The sequence below is a fragment of the Acanthisitta chloris genome, unplaced genomic scaffold, assembly GCF_000695815.1.
Source record: "Acanthisitta chloris isolate BGI_N310 unplaced genomic scaffold, ASM69581v1 scaffold7810, whole genome shotgun sequence".
NCBI classification, from domain to species: domain Eukaryota; kingdom Metazoa; phylum Chordata; class Aves; order Passeriformes; family Acanthisittidae; genus Acanthisitta; species Acanthisitta chloris.
Genome location: NW_008651015.1, coordinates 20,721 through 42,646, shown reverse-complemented (window position 1 = coordinate 42,646; position 21,926 = coordinate 20,721). Strand labels below are relative to the sequence as shown.

The window sequence follows — 21,926 nt, the reverse complement described above, 5'->3', positions numbered from 1 at the left end:
GTAGTGTGCCTAGCACAACAGGTGGCCTAATTTTTTGGATTTTTTCTGATTCATTGTAAGCAAATAAATACTGCATTTATAAAGATAGTGTTCTGGTGTGAATTTTCAGAAGGTTTTTGTCTAGCTACTTATATATAGTACAGATAAACTCTGGATATAAAAGTGTGATGAAACACTTTATGAAACAGAAGGACATTCCAATTTATCTTTATCAAGCCATTGTGAAATGGGGGGATCTGTACCATTGCTGTGTCTTACCTTTCCTCTGTGTTTCCTTTCCTCCTTGTCTTGAATTAATTCTGAACTAACAGGATTCAAGAGTGTGCTACTGCAAAGAAATAACCCTTGTTAGGAATACTAAGATCTGCAAATACCAACTGCAGTTACGGGTATCTTTTGATGATTGTTCTTACCTGAGGGCAGGAATTCCTGCAATTTTTTCACCAGTTCCATCGTGTCTCTTTGTTTTAGCCTGGTATTTACCATGCTTATACTGTGCATGTAGAAATGGAGGGGGTTTTGTGGGTATTTTTTTAAAACTTTAAGGTCATTATTGATGTTTCGTAGTAGTTTAGACCCATATCTTGACAACTCTTCTGAAGTAATTTCCAGTAATTCAGGAAGTGAATAAAGCTGTGTATCCAGGTATCCTGCATTTTGCTGGATGAAAGTATAGTTTCTTTATAATTACGCATAGGAAAAAAATCCAGTGTTGCTTTTTACCAGAGAATATTTCATTCATTTGAAAAGACGCTCCAAAAGTTTTGCCAGCCTTGTTTGGCTGTGCTTCCTCATAATCCTGGGTTCATAGAAAAGTAAAGCCACACCTTTTCACAAAGGCAGAGGTAGTGCTAGACTTTTGAGAAGCTGCCTGTCTAAGAGGCTGCTTTGTTTAAGCACTGGTGGCAAATAGAACATTGCTCTTCCAAAGTTCTGGAGCTGTCTTTTGTGACTTTCCTCCATTCCTGCAGCTTTTCCAAAGAGAAGTCCTCTCATAGACATTTTTATGTTGAAGTATTCAGAACATTTCTGTTTCATAGCAGGAAATAGCAAATTTAAACCAACCTTAGTACTCCACACAACAGAACATCTTTTGCATTAGTAGTCCTGTGGTTCTAAATTACATTTGGCAGTTTTATCTAACAAGAGTGGAGCAGTTGTGTGATATTAGGAATATAGCGATGGAAAGTGCATCTAAAACTTTGGGAAAGAAAACTGGAATTAAGACTAATATTAGTACAACTGTAAATTCTCAGTGCTTAGGAGAAACCACAGCTCTATGTTCTGATGTGGTAGTTTGTATCCATAAAGGCAGCTGTGCATTTTTTTTTCTTTGGGGTTTTTTCTTCAAGAATGCTGTTTCAATCTAGTGTTATGCTTTCTGTCTGATGTCATGAATTAGCATTGATATCAGTTCTAAGAAAAGCAATAATGGCATAAAATCACTGAAAAGATAGTGTCCTGGGACATTGTGTCATATCCTCACAGTAGTGTCTGGATATGCTGCTTCATGCAGCACAGAAGTTGGACTCAACCTGAGAAATATCTGGGATTTTCCAACAGGTTTGAGGTTGATTTGATATTTTTTTATTCTGTAATAACAACGGAAATAGTGAAAGTGAGGTATCTTAGGTTTTCGTCCATGCACTGTTGGAGAGGACATGTTGTAATGGCCACAAATCATTTTTGTCTCTTCTGTGCAGTTTGGTTCCTTCAGCCTGTTTCATAAATGTGAAATCATTTCACCCTATGTAGCTTTAATTTTCTGTTGTTTCTGGGACCTGTAACTTGTGTTGTGTAGGTTGGAAGGCATGTATTGAAGTATTGCTGGGCTGTTTCATTCTTTTCAGTTCTTTTCCCTTCCAAATAAATACTAAGTGACTTGTTGAGTACTTCTAACAGTGAGATTATTACTTGTGTACGCATCATGTTCTGAGTGATGAACCTGGGCCACTGGTCTCTGATGTACAGAAGTCTCTGCTCAAAGTAGTAGCAGCTCTGCTCAGAACATACACACAGTTATATAAGAACACACAATCAAATCCTACACCTGTGTATCAGTTGCTCAGAAGTGGATGTTCTGGTCTCAATCAATCTGCACAACTTTTCCACTTGGGGGGTAAAGAAGCACCACAATCACAGTTTTCTGTGATCTTCTGTAGAGAATTCTATAAGGCATTCAGTTGTGCAGTGAACATATGAGAGCTGAAAAAATCATTTGTTTCTTCAGAGGAGTCTTCTGCTTTGTCTTCCATCACTAGACAGTCAGCCATTTTGTGGCATGGTTGAGGCAAAGACCCTGAGGATATCTCTGATCAATCAGTGAAGGATTTTTACTTACATAGAATAAATTAATGGAAATCTCAATAAGTTTACTATCTTTACTTTTTGGCACTTTTATGGCAATCCAAGTGCCATTTTTAACAGGTTAATATTTACATAAGAATTCTTCTCTTGGTTTCCTTAACAGCATTAGGTTATGCTCTATTAAGCATTTTCATACTGAAAAAAGTGTCATCTGTAAGGCTTTTAGCAGTTCTGTCAGTAAGAAGTTTTATTCCAGTCTAATAAACCCGTTCTAGTAACATTTTCCTGTGTAAAAAAAAAAAATATCTTTATTTGATTCTCTCGTGGTTTTAGTTATTAAGGAGGATTTGTCAGTTATATAATCTCTAATTTTTTTAATGCATTTCCAGCCCTCCTGTTCGACGTCAGAGAACACGGAGAGATTGTTTGTCTAGACATAATTCTGTTAGCCAGGATGAAAACTATCACCATCTCTCCTATGGACAGCAGCAAGCAATAGAAGAGCCGCGAGCCTTTCGCCCTCCGAATGTATCTCCTCGTATGTTGCGCCCAGCTGCTCACCCACCACAGCAGAATGCAGTGATGGTTGACATTCATGATCAGGTAAAATTTCTAAACAAAAGGCTGTTGAAGATGTAGGGTTTGGTTTTGGGGTGTTTTTTTCTCCAAAATCTTCAAGTTGCCTCTCCTCCCCAAATTAATGGGCAATGCAAGTTACAAAGCACTAAATTCTATTTGCATTCTTACAGAGCTGGGTTTTTTTCTGTTAAGTATTATGTATATGAAGCACTGCAGTAGGCAGTGAAGAAATGAAAAATAAAAGGAAAGTTCACACTTCTAATACAAAGATTGGCATTTACCAGTTTGTCAGCACAGGTATTTATGTAGGTTTTGTCCTGTAGGTGTGTGTCAAACCTTTGAAATGCAGTTATTTTGCTCTTGTAGTTAATTTTATGTGCTAAAGGTGTGATATGATAATTAATAATGTATTCTGTTTCACATTAAATACCTCTCCTCAGGTTAGGAGTCATTAAATAATTAAAATATCACTTAGAAGTGGAATTCACAATGCCTATAATGATTGCCTGTGTGACAGCAGAACTCATGATAGTATTGCTGCATAACCCAATTAGCCATCCAAGCCTACTCAAGTGCTCCTTAAATGACATGAAAAGAAAGTGGTTGGTCCATAAAGTAAACAGTTCTTCTCTGTGACAACAACTTGCATAGAATTCTGTAACTGAGGACCTGTTGGGCCCCCCATTTAAATAACGACTTTCAGGTGTTGGAGCATGTCCGAAGAAGAGCAGTGGAGCTGGTAAAGGGGTTGTAGCACAAGTCCTGTGAGGAGCAGCTGAAGGAGCTATGGGCATTTGGCTTGGAGAAAAGGAGGCTCTAGTGGGACATTACCAATCTTTACAAGGACCTGAAAGGAGAGTTGTAGCAAGGTGATGATTGGTCTCCCCGGTAACAAGAGACACGAGTAAATTGCACCAAGTTGCTTCAGGGGTGGTTTAGGTTCGGTATTAGGAAAAAGTTCATCACTGAAAGGGTTCTCAAACATTGGAACAGGCTGCATGGGGAAGTGGTGGAGTCACTGTTGCTGGAGGTATTTAAAAGACACATAGATGTGGCATTTATGGACGTGGTTTAGGGGTGGACTTGATGATCTTAAGGGTCTCTTCTAGCCTAAATGATTCTGTGATTCTATTGAGGTAACCTTTGTTGTTGTTTAGGTTAACAGGCTGGAGCACAAATACACTAGTTGCTACATGGTTAAGAAGTGGGAAAATAGATCTGGTTATTCAGATATCCATGTTGAAGGTGCTGGAAGTAGATGGCTGAGATAACAATGGTCCTGGTGAAGGATCCTCCTGGATGCTGCCTAAACCAAAACAACCAATCAGGCAAACTACAACTAGCTCCAAAAAGGAGAAAAGATTGTTACAGGGGATTTACAGGGAGAGCCTAATATGTAGACCAGACCCAACCCAAAGCATTATGGCCTAGGATTTAGCAGAGAATTTAGAGATCTTTAAACTAGGTTGAAGTGGGAGGGGGATTAAGAGCAGGCCCACTGAAGATGAGCCTGAGAGTGGCATGCCTGTGATGGGGGCTGAAGTGCACACATGAATGCATGCAGTAGGGGCAGCCAGCAGGCAGAGCTGGAAGCTATAGGTCACTAGTGATGGGATGATTCTCATGACTGGAATGCTGTAATAGATGGCTGTAAGCTCTGTACCAGAGACTGGCATAGCAAGAGGGGTGGTGGAGTAACAACATATGTTAGAGTGCCTTGACTGTATTCAAATTCACACTAGTGAAAAAAACAAAGTCAAGAGCTTATTGGGTTAAGATCAGGGAAGCCCAACAGGGCAGACATCACAGTGGAGTCCACTATGGACCACCCAACTAGGGCAAAGAGTCAGATGACAATTTCTGCGAACAGCTTGCAGAAATCTCACAGTCCCCCACCCTCGTACTTACGGGTGACTTCAAGTTGCCAGATGTCTGCTGGAAATAAAACACAGCAGAGAAAAATCAGTCTAGGAAGTTCCTGGAGTGCATGGAAGACAACTTCCCCACTCAACAGGTTAATGAGCTGACCAGAGGAGGTGACCTGCTAGACTTGGTGTTTGAAAGCAAAAAGGGACTTCTGGGGGATATGGCAGTTGGTGGATGTCTTGTACATAGCGAATGCAAGATGGTACAGTTTGCAATAGTGGGTGATGTAATGAGGATCAGTAGCAGAACTTCCACCTTGGACTTCTGGCAGGCAGAAAACCAGCCTGATTAAACAGAGAACTTAGGCTGGAGCTTGCAGGGGGGATAAAAAAGAGAATGTATGATCTCTGGAAGGAGGGTCAGGCAAGTTGGGAAGTGTATAAGGATGCCAAGAGGTCATGTAGGAAGAAGATTAGGAGAGTACCAAGCCCAGCTAGAACTTGATCTGGCCACTAAATTCAAGGACAATAAAAAGGTTTCTGTAAATACATTGGGAGTAAAAGAAGGATCGAGGAGGGTGGCCAGGAGTTGATGAATGCAGAAGGTGGTGTCTTTAATGTCAAGACCACTTGTCCTCAGGATACCCATCTCCAAGAGCTGGAAGTTGATGTGGAGATGAGTGAGGCCTCTCTAATCCAGGAGATGGTTCACGACTTGCTGTGCCAGTTGGACACTCAGAAGTCCATGGGCCCTGGTGAGGTCCACTCCAGGGTAATGAGGGAACTGTCAAAAGAACTCATTAAACCACTTAGTCATTTACCAGCAGGGAAGTGGTCATCCCCCTGCACTCAGCATTGGTGAAGCTGTACCTCGAGTACTGTGTTCAGTTTTGGGCTCCTCGATTTGAAAAGGACATTGAGGCACTGGAGTGAGTCCAGTGAAGGGCAACAAGGCTCATAAAAGGTCTAGAACACATGTTGTGTGAGGAATGGCTAAAGGAGATTGTTTAGCCTTGAGAAGCGGAGGCTCAAGGCTGACCTCATTGTTGTCTACAGCTACTTGAAAGGGAGTTGTAGAGAGGTGTGGGATGGTCTCTGCTGCCATGCCTGCAGTGAGAGGACTGGAGGGAATGGTCATAAGCTGAGACAGGGGAGGTTCAGATCAGATGTTGGGAAAATTGTTTTCACTGTTATGGTGGAATAGATAGGGTGGAATTTGGAATAGATTGTCCAAGGAGGTGGTGGAGTCACCATGCCTGGAAGTGTTTAAGAGGCGTCTGGATCTGATGCTGGAAGATATGCTTTAGAGGTTACAGCAGAGTGACAGGCTGATGGTTGGACTTGATCTCAGAGGTCTCCTCCAACCTTGATGATTCTGTGATTCTATTATCTCAAACTGCATATGCAGAGAATGCAACTGCAACATCCCTGATTAAAGACTGGGGTTTGTTCAGTGCAGCTGCAGTTTGCTGGTGTGTCATATACCACTGTGTGCAGAGTAGTTCTTAGCAGGGAAGAATTGTTATTTGGGACCATGTGCAAGGAAAGAAGCCAATGCTAGTCTAGCCGTCTTATAAACTTACGTTTTGAACAATTCTGCTGCTGCAGCATCTCAGATTCAGATCATGCTCTTGCTTTATACTGCAAGCATCATGAAAAGCCTGGCTAAACAGTTGTTCCATCTCACTGCCTCTAGACTTCTAAGCACCATCTATGATCAGATGTCAGTATTTGCACACTAGCTGAGGTTTTCTGTGGTGGTACTTTCCATTTCAGGGGCATAACCATTTGGAGAACTCCTTATTATTGTTAGGAGCAATAAATGTTTCAGGATCACACCCAGCATTGCACTGCATGCCCAGCTTTTGTAACTAAGCCAGAACTGAGTCTAAGTCAGTGGCTCTCCTGAGTCTCGTATCTGTAATTAGTGATTTACAGGTTGAGATTTTAAGCTCTCTTTAGCGATCCATGCTCTGTTTTGGTCACTGTATTTAGCTGTACACTACCAGTTCGGTGGTTTAAGTCTCTTTACTCATTCTCACCTTCCTAATGCGCTGTTCTTGTTCCATTTTTAACAAGCAGGTTCCATTTTAGCAGATCATGCAGGAAGAGGGAGCTTTGAAATAATGGCTTTTAATCGTGCTTCCTGACATTTGAGCCTTTCCAATTTTTTGGGAGCATTGTTTTTAATGTTGAAAAAACCCCACAAACCAACAATAAAACAAAAATTACCCAGAAAACAATCTGTGGTTTGTAGATGTAGAATACCTATGGATCTTAGTTTGGTGGTTAAATTCTAGGGAACATCACTAGCTAGAAAATTGGATTACGTATGTCTGTTTTCTGATGTAAATCTGTATATTTAGGGTTTGCTGCATCATTGTCATGTTAACTTCTCTCTTTCAGCTTTCCAGTTAGCTGTTCTGTTACATTTAGGTTAGGAGATAAATCTTAAATGTTGGCCTGAGAGTGAATCAAGAGATTGGTCTCTTTTGAAGAAAGGAAGTACACCAAATTGTGTTGATGTTTAAAGATACAAGTCTCTGAATTAATATTGAATCAGACTCTTGTTCAGAGTTGAAAAAAATTCTTCAGCTGCTTGGTAGATTAACTTTCATGTGGGAGTTACTGCCTTCTTATTTCATAAGAATTAACCTGGGGAAAGGGTGGGGAGGGCAGGGTGCACAGGATGAATCTGAAGTGCTTCTGAGTGACTCTAAGGTGCCTTTGAAGTCTTAACATTTTAAGCTGGAAGATCCCTCTTAGTCCTGCCCAGAAACTTCTGATCAATAAATAATATTCAATTAATAAGGCTATTTTCATGAACAGAATTTAAAACCATGCGCCTCCCTTTACACTTTCATTGTGTATATGTTTTTTCTGATACGTAGGTGAAAGCTGCTTATGTTACTCATTGTGCTGTACACTGCTTGCGGTAAGTTATTAAATTCTTTTTTTTCTTTCCCTTTTGCTGCAGATCCATCAGGGCCCAGTTCCAGTGTCATACACAGTGACAACGGTGGCTCCACATGGGATACCACTTTGCACAGGCCAGCACATTCCAGCCTGCAGCGTGCAGCAGGTCCCAGGGTGCCAAGTGGTTTTCAGTGGACAGCACCTTCCAGTTTGCAGTGTGCCTCCCCCAGTAAGTGGGCCTCTAATCACACCAGCTTCAGTCTTAGTTGTAGGAATGGCACCTTGGAGCTTCAGTGTCTCTTCGGCTTTAATTGGGTTGGAAATAACCTTTTTTCCTTTCTTGTGCTAAATTGCAGTGGCATAGAGTATGACTATTTGTAGCAGAGTCCTGATGATTTTTAATTCAAACCTAATGCTGGTGTATGAACAGCTTCTTAGCAGCAACTATTTTAGCTACTTTCAGGTAGTAAGAGGAAGATTTTAGAAGCTTTTGTTAGGCAGCTTGCCTAGGAAACAAACTTACTTAGTGGAGACCTTGTTCAGGGATTGGTTACATGCAAAAAGATCTGATACTCCAGTGTCAGTTTTTTTCTGAGAAGTAGTAAGATTCTGAAAGATCACTAAAAGCTGAGAAAGGCTTCTTTTGTCTGAAAATGCTCTCATTAAATTAAAGCAAAATACTTTTCAGTAAGGATGTCTCTCTGTGCCTTGCTGGGAGTAAAATCAAGTACCCTGACTAGCCAGTTTGCCAGCTCTGAATTTGAAAGAATTTGAGCTGTTTTTTCAAACTTATATGTATCAGCTCAGAGATACTGCTTGCTATGTCATAGCATTCTGAGCCTGTTTCCCTTCCTTTTTTTCTAGTATAAATCTGTAATTTTATACAAAAATATTATATACAGTGTCCAGTAGACATTTATAATGTTGGTCTAGTAACTTAGCTTTTCATATTGCATATTCTGAAGCAAAAGCCTTGATGGTCATTGAAGAGTGAGAGTAATTTGCATTCATCTTGTCCAGATGCTGTTTATCCTTGTGAGGGGCAACAAGGTCTGCAGTGCTGGCTAGTCTGGAATATTTGTGGGAAATAGTTTGCTTTACCCTTCAAATTGAAGAAAATGTGTTACCTAAATTAGTGTGTATCCCTAAGGCAGCATGAAAGGCAACCTTCTGTTTATATTTAGTGGAAAAAGCCATCTCAGACTGGATACCCAAAGACTGGAGCAATACTTCCATAGTAAATTCAGCAAGGCAAGAAAGCTACATGTCCTAAGAAACAATAGAGTAAAAGCTGAGACTGTTTGGGCTTAGGGAAATTCAGACAGCAGATACTAATAATTTGTCCCTCTGGTTTGAATAGGTGTATAATCTGTGCAATTCATAAAATATTTTGTAATTCAGCAGCGTAGCTGTTCTCTAAATATATACAGGAGTAAAGCTCTGACTAGATTGTTTGGACTGAATGTACAACAGTTAATCAAGTGTGTTGAGAGAATGAACCCTGTACAAGTGAACGTAGAAAATTAAGGTTGAATTTCTGTAACATAACTAGGCAGGCTTTATGATTTCTTCTATTGGATCACAAAACTGAGGAGTAACTTAAGGTTAGGAGGAGGTTCTGGAGGTCATCTGGTGGTCATCTGCTAAAAGTGGTGCTAGTTTCCAACTTTGGATATTTTACAACACCTGTAAACCTCTGCTCCAATGTTTGACTGTCCTAGTGAAGAATTTCTTCTATATATCTAATTGTCTTTATTGCATCTTAGTCCCATTGGTTCTTGTCCTTTCACTTTGCCCTTTGAGGAGGTCTTGAGTAGTTGCTGTTCACTGTCATGAAGTAGTTGCAGACAGTTGTAAGGTCTTTGCTTAGTTTTCTTTCTTTAAAGCAAAATAAATCTAGTTCTGCTGCCTCTTCTTTTATGCAGTGTGCTCCAAGCTCCTGGTCACCATATTGTTGTGGTCCTTGTTTGGACTGAACATGGGACTTGAGATTAGCGTCACATGTTCTGAGTGGAGGGGCAGAATCACTTCACCAGGTTCACTAATTCCATTTTTAGCACTGCAACCCAGCATACCATAGGCCTTTTTGACTGCAGGAGTACACTGTGGGTATGGTGTATTCCTATTTGTTATGTCCGGCAGAACCCAGCTTTTTTTTTTCCTGCAAATCTGACTGCAGCCAGTCAGTCTCAAAGTGTGATGCTCCATGGAATTAGTCTCTCCCAGTGCCAGACTTCACATTTGCCTGTGCTGAACTTCATATAGTTCCTGTCAGCCAATTTCTCTGGCCTATAAACATACATTCGAAAGGTGGTCCATGCCCTCTAGCATGTCAGCTCACTCGTCAGCTTCATCTGTGAACTTCCTAGTATCATTTTTTTATTTTCAAAATATTTGTCTCATTTACTGCAACTATAAAACAAATGAATGTCACTTATTAAACACTTTAATCAATTTTTTAAAAGTTCTTCAAAGGACAGAATGCCATCCAGAGGGACCTGGGCAAACGGGAGAAGTGGGCTCATGAGTATTTCATGTGGTTTAACAGAGCCAAGTGCAAGTTGCTGCACTTGGGTCAGGACAAGCCCCAGTATCAATCCAGACTGGGGGATGAACTGATCGAAAGCAGCACTGCTGAGGACTTAGGAGTGCTGGTGGATGAGAGGCTGGACATGAGCCAGCATTGTGCACTTGTAGCACAGAAAACCAGCCATGTCCTGGGCTATATCAAAAGCAGCATGGCTAGCAGGTTAAGGGAGGGGATTCTGCCCTTCTGCTCTCTGGTGGGATCTCAGGTGGAACACCACTTCCAGCCCTGGAGTCCCCAGCACAGGATGTCAACCTGTGGAGCAGGTCCAGAGGAGGCCACCAAGATGATTTGATGAAGAACCTCTCCTACAAGGAGCGGCTGAGAGACTTGGGATTGTTCAGCCTGGAGAAGACTTCAGGGTGACCTGATTGCCTCGTTTGGTTCCTGAAGGGAGTCTACAAGAAAGTTTTTACAAGGGCATGTGGTGACAGTACAAGAGGGAATGGATTTAAACTGAAAGAGTAGGTTTAGATTAGATACTAGGGGGGAAAAAATCTTTACTATGAGGGGGTGAGGCACTGGAACAGATTGCCCAGAGAAGTTGTGGGTGTCCCATCCCTTGAAGTGTTCAAGGCCAGGCTGGATGGGGCCCTAAGCAACCTGATTTACTGGGTAGAATCACTGTCATGGCATCCCCCTGCCATTAGGGTGTTGAAAGTAGATGATTTTAACATCTCCTTCAACCCAAGCCATTCTATGATTCTGATTCTATGATATGTTCAAACAGCAAATATTTTTGAAAAGCCTGGATGAATAAATGGGTAATTTTTATTTCTTTCTACTTGAAAGTTGGTGTAGCCTCATTTGCTCTAACTTTTAAGAAGTGACATGGGCATAGCACAGGTAATTCGAAATATGTAGACTCTGTGGTAATCTTTACCATATAGGATCTTGGGATTAAACCTATTTTGGTGTTTCCCAAAGAAACTTGTGTTTTAAACAACACTATGTGATATTCTATGTGTAAATTTATCTTCATCTATTTCAGAGGACAGTTTTCTATGTAGTAAAATACAATAGAAATGTATTATAACAGTGAAAACAGTTGTCTGTGCTACTTCTTTTTTAGAAAAATGGAGTAACTGAATAGTCAGCATTCAAAGAAAAATAGTAGATCAAATTAATCTGCTACTGTTTCAGTGCATGTGAAGATTTACACTTGGTCATTACCACAGTAAATTGAAGTGATAGCTCAACCTCCATAATTAATCTGATTTTAAACTAGTTCCTTTTACCATTTTATGCCATTTTAGTCAGTATGCACAATATATGCTTTGTGACATGACAAATAAGGGAGAAAAAAGTGAGAGATCAGAGCGATCATCTTTCTTTATAAGATTTGATAATTAATACCTTAATTGCTCTTTTAATTGTCAAAAATGTAACAAATACCTGGCATTGTGATGATGGATCAAAGAACAAGAAAAAAAGAGAATGCAGGTTTCTTGCCCCTCTATATCTAAAGGTGGAGGTAAAACTGAACATTTTGCAAAACACATTCCTGTTCCCCTGCAGTGCCTTCATCATTTTAGTGTTCAAACTTTAGTGCCCAAAGTTGCTTTTCTGTCAGGAGCTTAAAGGAGGAGAGAAAAAGGGCTACTTCCTACAGTAGCTGTCACTTAGGGAGCTGCCTGCAGAGCACAGGGCTCCCCTCGAAGTGGAGAACTGAGCAGACTATGAATTATTCATAGTATGAGGCAATAGAGGGTTTAAGGCACATTGACAGCTGAGAGTCCCTCAGCTGCATCTAGAGCTTAAAATGATTACAAGGCCATTGCTTTGGCATGTTTTTTTGATGGTAATATGTGGGAAAAATAAAATTAACAAGGAAAAATATATCTGTTCATCACTTAAGATCCCTTCTAATCTTGGAGTATTGAACAAATCCTTACTCTTTCATGAGCACCTAGTAGATGTCACACTATGGTGCTCCTTGAGCCTCTTCTGTACTAATCACTTCTCTGTGTGTATTTGAATGAGTTATTATTTGTGTGTTTTGAAGATTTTTCGAAGGAGGCAAAAGAACTGTTTTATTTTAATGATATCCTTCCATAATAAATACATAGACTATAGAATGTCCTATAGGGGATGTTTCTGCTAGAGACGAAATATATTGTTTTCATTTTATTTCAGATGCTTCAGGCGTGCTCAGTCCAGCACTTACCAGTACCATATGCAGCATTTCCACCTCTCATTTCTAGTGACCCATTCCTTTTGCATCCTCCTCATATCTCCACACACCATCCTCCTCACTTACCTCCTCCAGGACAATTCGTTCCTTTCCAAGCACAGCAGTCCCGGTCGGTAAGTAATGCTTCTTACCCCACTCTCCATAGAATTGGTGGGGCTGGATGGGCAGACAGAAGGATTTTGTTTCAAGTCTGTAACTGCTTCATGTGAAGATGAAAGAACAATTTTATAGTTCAGGATTTCATTTCAGATTTCATTGTTGTCTGTGCTGTTTCTCCATAGGCTTTTATTTCTGTCAGAAAGATGGGTATTTGCTTTTCACCATCAGGTATTTCTTTCCCAGGAAGCAGAACAGAATCCAGAGGAGGTTGTGTAGTACAGTTGGGGTCTCAGAGAAAAGCTTAGCAGAGAAGGAAAAAGCACAGAATGTTGCTTTTGTTACATGCTTCTTTTGTATTACCTCTTTATAATTATTTTTAAGTGACTAGTGTTTTTCCTAGAACACTTTTTTTCCACACTCAGGAAAGTTATTGATGCGTTCTGCCTAAGCAGATGTGGTTTAGTGGTAGGGACTATGCAACCATGGGAATATGTGACCCTGTTTTAGATTTAGGGTGAAATTAGGTTTACAGTGTTATGGCCTATGATTCTCACTGTGGCTATCTGAGTACTTGTATCCATTTGTTTGCCTGACTAGAAGATGCAAGTATTTCAGTAACACAGAGGAAATAGCTTCATTCTTACAAACACTGCTGAGACTGCTTCACACCATGTCTCAAGTATGGATAGGGTTGTAATCACTTCGTTATGATGAAGGAAGCTGTTCTCCCACCATTGTAACAAAGCGGTTGTCAGTGGTAGTAGTCTTTATAAGGCTTTTATTTTAGTAAATGTTTGGACTCAGGTTTTAGCTTGAGTTACTCACTTAGGTTATTGACTAGGCTTGCATGTCAGTTTTCAGCTCTGGTGAAAAACTCGTTGTAGTGGTTTATGAATACCTTGTGTTTAAAGTTTGCTCTTCATGACAGGAAAACAGAATATTCCACTGGTTCCACAATATGGCTTTCTTAGCCGAATTTCTTGGAATCGTGGAATTCAGTGTCAGTAACAGAAAGGTGTTTTTGTGAAACGGTGATGATTCCTGGCTGTTTCTTGAGCACTTTTGGACCTGAGTGATGGACTAGAGTTGACTAGTTACAATACTGTACTGAAATCTCATGCTTTTGAAACCTCTGGACTGCATGTCTTGGTAGGACTGCTTGCTTGGCCCTCCTAGGAAAGCATCTGCTTGATTACTGAATATCATTAGCAGTTTAATCCACTGGAGCCACCATATTTCCTCTCCACCTTTCAGGTTTTTGGCACAATTCCAGTTCTTGTCTATGGTTGTTTATTTTTTTCTCACATAGTTTAACAGTGAGAGCAGCCTGGCAAGGAGAGCAAATATTTGTCCTGAAAAATGCAAGACACAGGAAATTACAGCCACCCCTATGTTTGCTAGATCACATAAATTCCTGGTCTGTAGGCATGGCTAGCTGGAAGAGGTGAATTTTGTATCAAATGTGTGGTGTTGTCTTTGATTTTTGGGTAGTGTTGATGACCTAGGAATTGCCCACAGAGTTACTATAAAATTGCCCACAGTAGCACAGAAGATATAGCTGGAATTGCAGTTCTTAATTGGGGAGAAATTACATCACCTTTATCGCAACAAAGGCTCTCTGATTTTTTTTTTTTTTTTTAGCCACTTCAAAGGATAGAAAATGACGTAGAATTGCTTGGAGAACATCTTCCTGTAGGAGGTTTTACATACCCTCCCTCAGCCCATCCACCACCGTTGCCTCCTTCAGCTCCTCTTCAGTTCTTAACCCACGATCCATTACACCAGGAGGTGTCATTCGGTGTAGTAAGTATTTCTGTGGTACATTCTCATTCATGATGCATTAACATTCTTGATCTTTATCCCATAGTACACTTTTTGCTGTCATAGTCCATTATAGGTATAGGTGCATACTGTGGTGTTTTCTTTAAGGTCATGTTAATAAAGTTTAGGGTGATTCAATGACACCAGCAAATTATTTCTGGTAACACTGTCTGCAGGGTGTAGCAGCATTTACTCAGAAAACATTCTATGTTGTCACAGAGTCCAAAACGTCTGCTGCAGAAATGATGAGTACAGTTTAGAAAAGCTGTTGTGACTTTTAACTAATTCTTCATCACATATTGAGTTTCCACAAACCAGGAAAGCTGGATTGCTTTAGAAACAGTTCTTTGCAAGCAGTTGTACATTGTGCTTCCATAATTTAGACCACACCATGTTACAGAGATAGCCATGTTATAAAGCTTGCTTTAAGGCAAGCTTCTGAGTATCTACAGGCAGTTCATCTGCAGCTGCACAAAAAAAAATAAAATTAAACCTTGTGCAGAATAAACTTTTGAGTTTTGTGCTTTGGTGGTGTCCAGTGGTGCTACTTCTAGGGTCTTTGTGTTGTACTTCAATCTGGAATTATATTAGTCCTGAGTTGGATGGGGGGGTTGTTGTTTTGTGTGGCTTGCCTTAAAAAAACCCCACAGCCCTCTCCTGCCTGTGTGATGCTTGAAGAAATAACTAGAAGTCAAGTGTAGGTTCAGAAATTTAGTTTGACTTGTGCATCAAGTTGACAGAGGTTTTAGAGGCATATTGTTATTTAAAATTTTAAATGAGCATTAAATTTTAGGCTGCAGAATATACAGACAGCTTCTCTTCAGTCTCCTTGAAGTCGCAGAACCTAGTCAAATATTTGCTGCAGTTTTTGTGAAGGTTCAAAGAAGTCTCCGCCATTTTAGAAAGTATTCATCTTATTGCTAATCTAAAGGTGTACAGATTTCCAATGAAGTTTTCAGTCACTATGAGTCTCACTGGAGACAGTGACACTTAGAAGCTTTTATAAACTGCTGCATTTTATTCAGTGTTCTTCTTAGATAAATTAGTGTAAGCACAAACATTTTGGCTGGAGTGAGGCTTTCTTGATTTTTTCCAAGTTCAGTTGTTAAAAGTAGATAAGGCATATAATGTCATTTTTTTTCAGATTGTAGCATTTGTCCTCTGATGCTTCAGCTCTGGGTTATTGTTGAATAGTAGAATAGTGATATATTATAAATAATCATACAGTCTTTTGTAAAGCAATCCTAAATCTTTATCAAGTTTTATTTATATTAAAATTATAATGGAACAGCTGCATTTTTTATTCTGTTTCATTCAGTGAACACAACAGTTTCTAATTATATTTTTTTGATAACAGAATTCACAAAATGGTAACATATTTGATGTGTCTAGTTTGAGACTTAGAGGAAAAAAGGCTCTGGCTCTTACGCATTGTTTATATTACTATGTTAATTTTATGTGACCGTGCACACCTATTAATAATGTTTCCATTGTAAAATTAGGGGGTTTTAGGTTAGTCATTGGTAGTATTGGGCTCTTGTTCTTTCAAATTTCAAACATGGAAGAAGTAAAACATGTTAGTAAAGTCTGAGTGTTCTTTGTTTCAAAAAAAGTCTCAAGGCCTTCAAATATTAATTCCGTAGAGGCACCTGAATTTCAGTTTTAGAAAATGCTGAAAGCCCTGATTTGTCCATGCTAAGAATGCAATGAGGCTTTAGGCTTGACTGTCTCTTTAGGAGTAGTTCAGCTGCAGAAATTGTACTGATTAAACTATCTATGTACACTTGAGAGGCCTCAACCATTTAACAAACATAAGCATATACCACTGCTTAAAAGTCTGAGGGTTTTTTAATTCTCTTTTTAAATACCTTTCATTTTTTTAAGGGCATCCTTACTCAACCACCTGTGTGCAACCTTACATAATAGCACCTGGACTTTTGTATTCACAAGAGAGTCAGCAGTTCATGTCCTGTTTCCCAGACTATCTTGCATATAGACTAAACACAAGAACTTGCAAGGATTTCCATTGTATATTACCACTTTTTCACATGGAATGGTATCAGTGTGTGCTGTAGATGGGAATAATTTCAAATTGAGGCCAAGTTTCTTTTGGATTTGAGCAGAGACTGGATTTTTTTAAATAATGATTTATTGAAAGTATATTTTCAATACTGAGATCTCCTTTTATTTCGTGATTAAGAGAAGAAAATGTTGAATCACAGACACACAGACTGGATGAGGTTGGAAGGGAAGAGAGGCCATCTGGTCCAAGCTGTCTGCTCAAGCAGGTCCACTTAAAGCTGGGTGCCCAGGACCATATCCAGTCAGCTTTTGAATATCTCCAGGAAGGGAGACTCCACCTCCTTGGGCAACCTGTGCCAGTGCTTAGTCACCTTCACAGTAAAGAAGTGTTTTCTGATGTTCAGAAAATGTCCTGTGTTTCAGGTGCTCACTACCTGTGGTCCTGCCACTGGGCAGCACTGGAAAGAGCCTGGGTCTGTCTGCGTGTTTATATATATTGATAACATACCCCTGAGCCTTCTCTTCTCCAGGCTGATCTGTCACAACTCTCTCAGCCTTTTCTCACGTGTGAGGTGCTCCAGTCCGGTCTTATTTGACCCTTTGAACTCTCTCCAGTATGCCCATGTCTGTCTTGTGCTGGGGAGCCCAGAACTGGACACAAGCTCCAGTTCCAGTTGAAGCTTATTTTCTTCTTTCTTGCAGCCTTATGCACCTTTCATGCCTCGAAGACTCACAGGGCGCAGCAGATACCGATCACAGCAGCCAATACCACCTCAGCCTTACCATTCGAGCCTATTACCTTATGTGCTGTAAGTGCAAAGTACATTTGCTTCCTTGTAGCCTATTAAGTCACGTGACTTTCAAATCTTGGCACTTTGTGGTTGGACTCTGTCAGAGACCAGGCATAGTTCACCTGTCCCAGAGGAAAACTTGTGTTTGTGTAAATTCTTCAGCCAAGTGGGATGAATCAATGGCATACTCCCTTGAGCAAGGAAAAATATAAGTGAAAAATTCTGTCCAATGTAGTTGTATAGGTATTTTGAGACACAATAGCCTCTTTTTTCTGAGCTCTTCATAAAATTTTCAACAAATTTTAAATCTTGATTCTACCATACTCTTAGAGAGGCGTGGTTACACTGTAGGATCAAGTCCTAGGAGTCTTCACTTGTGGGATAAATTGTTTGGTTTGGTTCTTAACTATAAAACATGAGGGTGGGAGCTGTGTGACGTATTTCTCTTCATTGGCTGAACTGCTGCTCTGTTACAGCTCTTAAATTTCTGTTCTGCTTCTGATTAGCTGTTTTTGGAAAAGATACAGTACTATTTAGGAATTATCTGTAGTGTGTTATGGTAGACTCACTCTGAGGGACTTTAGGTATATGGCATGAGATTTATTGGTCATTTGTGTTCTGTTTTGGAAATAAGTATGAATTTTTTTGGAGGACACTTAGAGAAATAACATTTAAAACCAGAATGTCAACTTATTATCAGTGTTAGCTCTCCATAGAATGTGGTAATCAAGAGATTGGTTTTTGTAATAAAGCTGAGCTTCGTTAAATGTACCAAGTGAGATATGCATGCCATGAAAAGAATTAGCACTCCCAGTATCAGAAGGTGGTAGAATTAGCCTTTTCCTTTGACTCTTTCACTTCAAATGTCTGTTCTTGACTTCAAACATAATGTTGTCACCATTATAACCATAATGTTGGTTTGAGAGGTATCAGTAAGGTAACTTAACCCTGCCAGATGTTTCTGTGCTTTCCTTCAGCAAGATGGTAAACTTCATACTTGTTTACTCTTGTGGTAGATCAGTGCTCCCAGTGCCACCTGCCGTTGGACCAGCTTTGAGCTTAGAGTTGGATGTGGAAGATGGAGAGGTGGAGAACTATGAGGTTGGTGTGCAAACTACAGCTACCTTGAAAGAACAGATGTTAGCTCTAGCAATAGATAAATTTTTATTATATTTTGCTTTTAATCCAGGTTTTGCCTTTCAAATAAATGTAGTGACTGAAGACAAAACTCAAACCCATCCTTTCTGATTTTTTTTGTAATACTGGATATTAGAAGTGCTTAGCTTGCTTTCTTGTCTATTTTTCTGTCCCAGAATCCACCTTTCCAGGCTAGTAATCATGAAATTGTTCAGCTTTAATATTCTACGTGCTACTCTCCTCCTTTTGAATTTTAGTTGATTTTAAGTGCCAAACAGAAGTGAAGCACTTTCAAAAAGAACAGAGCAAGTTACTGGGGTTTTTGTGTGTAACTTTCAGATAGTGTTAAAACAGAGTAGTGTTAATGTCACAGAGTTAAATAATCAAAATGCAGTGTTTATAAAAGTGCCTTACTGCCTTTTCCTCTTGGCCCTAAGGGAGGGTAAGGTAATTCACATCTAGAGATGTAGAACCTTCTTTAATATGCTAGGCAATTATGGGGCAGCTCCAGCTGTTGTCTTAGCTGGTTCTCAAGCTATTGGATTCCATTTGATTTCTCTTTAGTCAGTCATCAAGACTGACTTTTGTCTCTTTGCCTGTGCTCTCTTTAAATCTCTGTTATTGCACATTATCAATTTAATGATGAGCACCTCTGTAATGACATCTGGTGGTTCAGAAGATGCAATGTCTTCTGAGAATTCGGGCCCAGGTTTGACATTAAGAGATCTCTTTGTGATCAATGCCATTTGCAGCTTTCACAGAGTCTTTTAGTTTTAATGTGCTTTGGTTCTCTGTCACATTTATGGTGATGTTTTTCCTGGGTCCCTTGTGAGGAAGTGCAAGTTACGTACATGAGAGTGCAAATCATATACGTCAGATGATTTTAGTTGCTGTGCTTGCCTTATAGAAAACTAGAATGAAATTTAGCAAACAAAAAGCACTTAGTTTGATGGTGTGTAATTGTATTCCAGATTGAGGATAAATTCTCTTTATTTGAATTCAGCTAGTCCAAGACATGGAGTGAAAAATCAGAAAATGTCCAATTAAATTCTTGATTTCTCCCGCAAGACCAGACTCGCATATTCTTAGGAAGGAAGTTTGTTGACAATTTTTTCCCATGTGCCAGCACTTTTAATTTCATAGCAGGGTGAGGGGACCCCTCAAGCAGATTGTGTACTGAGCTGTGCATGCCACCACAGGACCAATTGGAAGTTAGGTCCTGGAGGGTTTTGATTCCCAAAGATAACATCTTACAAAATTAGAAAGGTGATGAAGTTCTGAAAGGGTTTCTATGGCACTTGTATTGGAGAACTAAGGTCCTAAACATTTCTTGATAGAAGGGTGTTTTGTGCTACCGGCTGGGGTAGTGAGGTGTGACAGCAGCCTCAGCTCTAGAGGAACCAGAGCCTGTTTGAGTGAGTTTTTAAATGTCCAGTTTCCATGTTTTGCAGGCACTGCTGAATTTGGCAGAACGCCTGGGAGAAGCTAAACCACGGGGATTAACAAAAGCAGACATTGAACAGCTTCCATCTTACAGGTTCAATCCGAACAATCGCCAGTCGGAGCAGACCTTGTAAGTATATTGGTTTCTTCCAAAGGTCCATAATTTAGGTGTCTTGATTTTCATTTCTTTACCTTACAGCCTCAACTAGGCCAGAAGGGCTTTAACAACAGTCATGTCAGTAAACTTTCTAATTTTTTTTCTTTCTTGGTTTGCTTTCCATATAAAATACTATCTATTCATACTTTAAAACCTCTTACCTAGTCTCACATCACTGAGCTATGTTTCAGTTTAGCTCCTCAGCATTTTAAAAAAAAAAATTTAAATAATGTGTTGTAGGTCTTGTTCAGCATATGGAACATAAAAATGACATTGTCAGCTCGGAATTTAGCCTGTGTTAAAATAGCTTCATGTGTTGAAGTTTCAAGTGCTCCCAGTAGAGTTTGGCCAGTGGTTTAAGAGTGCATCTTATTATTTTTAGACCCACTAACTTAACTTACTGGGTTTGTAAGATCTGCCCAATCAAGTGGAAAGGGCAGTATCAATATGAAGGTAGTTAAATGATTTAGTACCAAATGCTGTCTAATGTTTGAAGTTCAGAGTAAGGATTTTTCTCTGAGGTTTCAGTGACCTTCAGTGTGACTTAAAAGCATCAGTAGGGAGAACTTGATCGTTATCTCCACTATTCTATATTTTGGTAAACATCTGTTCTATTGTCTTGGTTGCATCTGTGAACTCCTGTGAGCAGGAACACATTGCACGGTTAAAAAAACCCCAACAACAAACCCACAGAACCCCAGAAAGTCAATTCTCAGTTTACATTGTCACACTACATCTTCAGTCAGAACACTGTAGCTGCTAAGGGAGTAAAATAGCTACCATATTGCAGTCATACCTGTAGGGTTTTGTACAGCATTATGTATTTGTTGTTCTTACATAGCAGATACATTTGAACTTCGCCTTTTTCAGATGTGTGGTTTGCATGTGTGATTTTGAGACAAGGCAGCTACTTAGAGTCTTACCCTGCAGCCACGAGTTCCATGCCAAATGTGTTGATAAATGGCTGAAGGTAAGACAAAAAAATTAATTCCTATCTTATAAGAAATGCATGATGTAGTTTTGGGGAAGAGGGTGGGGCTATTCTACTGTTCTACCTCATCTTGTTTCATGTTTCTGGTACTTAGGCTAGAAATGCCGTCAGAGTGGAAGCACTGCCTAAATAGGGTATTTTTGTAATAATTGATGAAATTTGTTTCTGTTTAATCTTTGCCACAAGGGAAAATGATTATGAAGATAATTATTTTCATTTACAGATCTTACTGTGTGTTCCATTTGCTTAAAACAATGACTGCGAATTTGAGTAATATGTTAAATTAAAAAGACTTAAAATAGTATAGGAAGTGTGATGTAGAGTTTTGTGATCATGGTGGCTTTAACTGGTTTTCATATCTTGCCTAGCCAGAATGAGTGCTAATACCTTCCTCCCCCACTTTGCTATTAATACTAGTTTCTGGAGCAAATAAAATGTGTTGTGTGTACATATATGTGTATGCATATATACAGGCGTGTAATGCATAAAATAGAAATTACAGTTTTACAAAATTATTGCATACCCGTCCGAGAGAATTTGAGCAAAAAAAGGCTCTAGAACTGGGACAACTCAGTAAGAGCACAGATTAAACAGCAGCAGTGCAGAAGGTGTAAAGAACAAAAAATACAAGTAAGCAGATAATGGACATTTCTACAGACTGCTTTTAGCTAGATCTCTAAGGTTCTGTTGATTCCCATCTTGCCTCAGCTTTTTTCAGTATTTTTCAGTATATTCAGCTTTAGTTTAATCTGTGTGTAGTCTGTTGTGTAGAACATTGGAAACTGGAGTGAGCCTGTGTTGATACAGTTCCTGGAGAATTACAGGTGATGTCTGTTGTTTTGGAAAAAGGAATTCAACCCCCTTGCCTTTATGGTGTCATAAAAGCAAGAAAACGAATATCTTAGGCATACACTAAAATATTCAGTGCAGGGAATGAAAAAATCAAGTGAATATTGACAGCATATTTTTTGGCTAACAAGATACTATGAGTAATGAGAAGGTTTTTAAAAGGTGGTA

At 39.6% G+C, this 21,926-nt stretch overlaps 1 protein-coding gene across 1 annotated transcript in view; it reads left to right on the top strand.

The window, feature by feature from the left end:
- RNF38 (ring finger protein 38) overlaps nt 1-21,926 on the top strand; it is a 28,734-nt gene that overhangs the window by 2,415 nt on the left and 4,393 nt on the right. The window contains exons 2-9 of the mRNA XM_009071271.1: nt 2,697-2,910; nt 7,729-7,896; nt 12,391-12,561; nt 14,189-14,350; nt 17,093-17,199; nt 18,198-18,282; nt 19,770-19,891; nt 20,789-20,888. Of these exons, the coding sequence (XP_009069519.1) occupies nt 2,697-2,910; nt 7,729-7,896; nt 12,391-12,561; nt 14,189-14,350; nt 17,093-17,199; nt 18,198-18,282; nt 19,770-19,891; nt 20,789-20,888 (1,129 nt within the window). The remainder of the gene's footprint in view (nt 1-2,696; nt 2,911-7,728; nt 7,897-12,390; nt 12,562-14,188; nt 14,351-17,092; nt 17,200-18,197; nt 18,283-19,769; nt 19,892-20,788; nt 20,889-21,926) is intronic.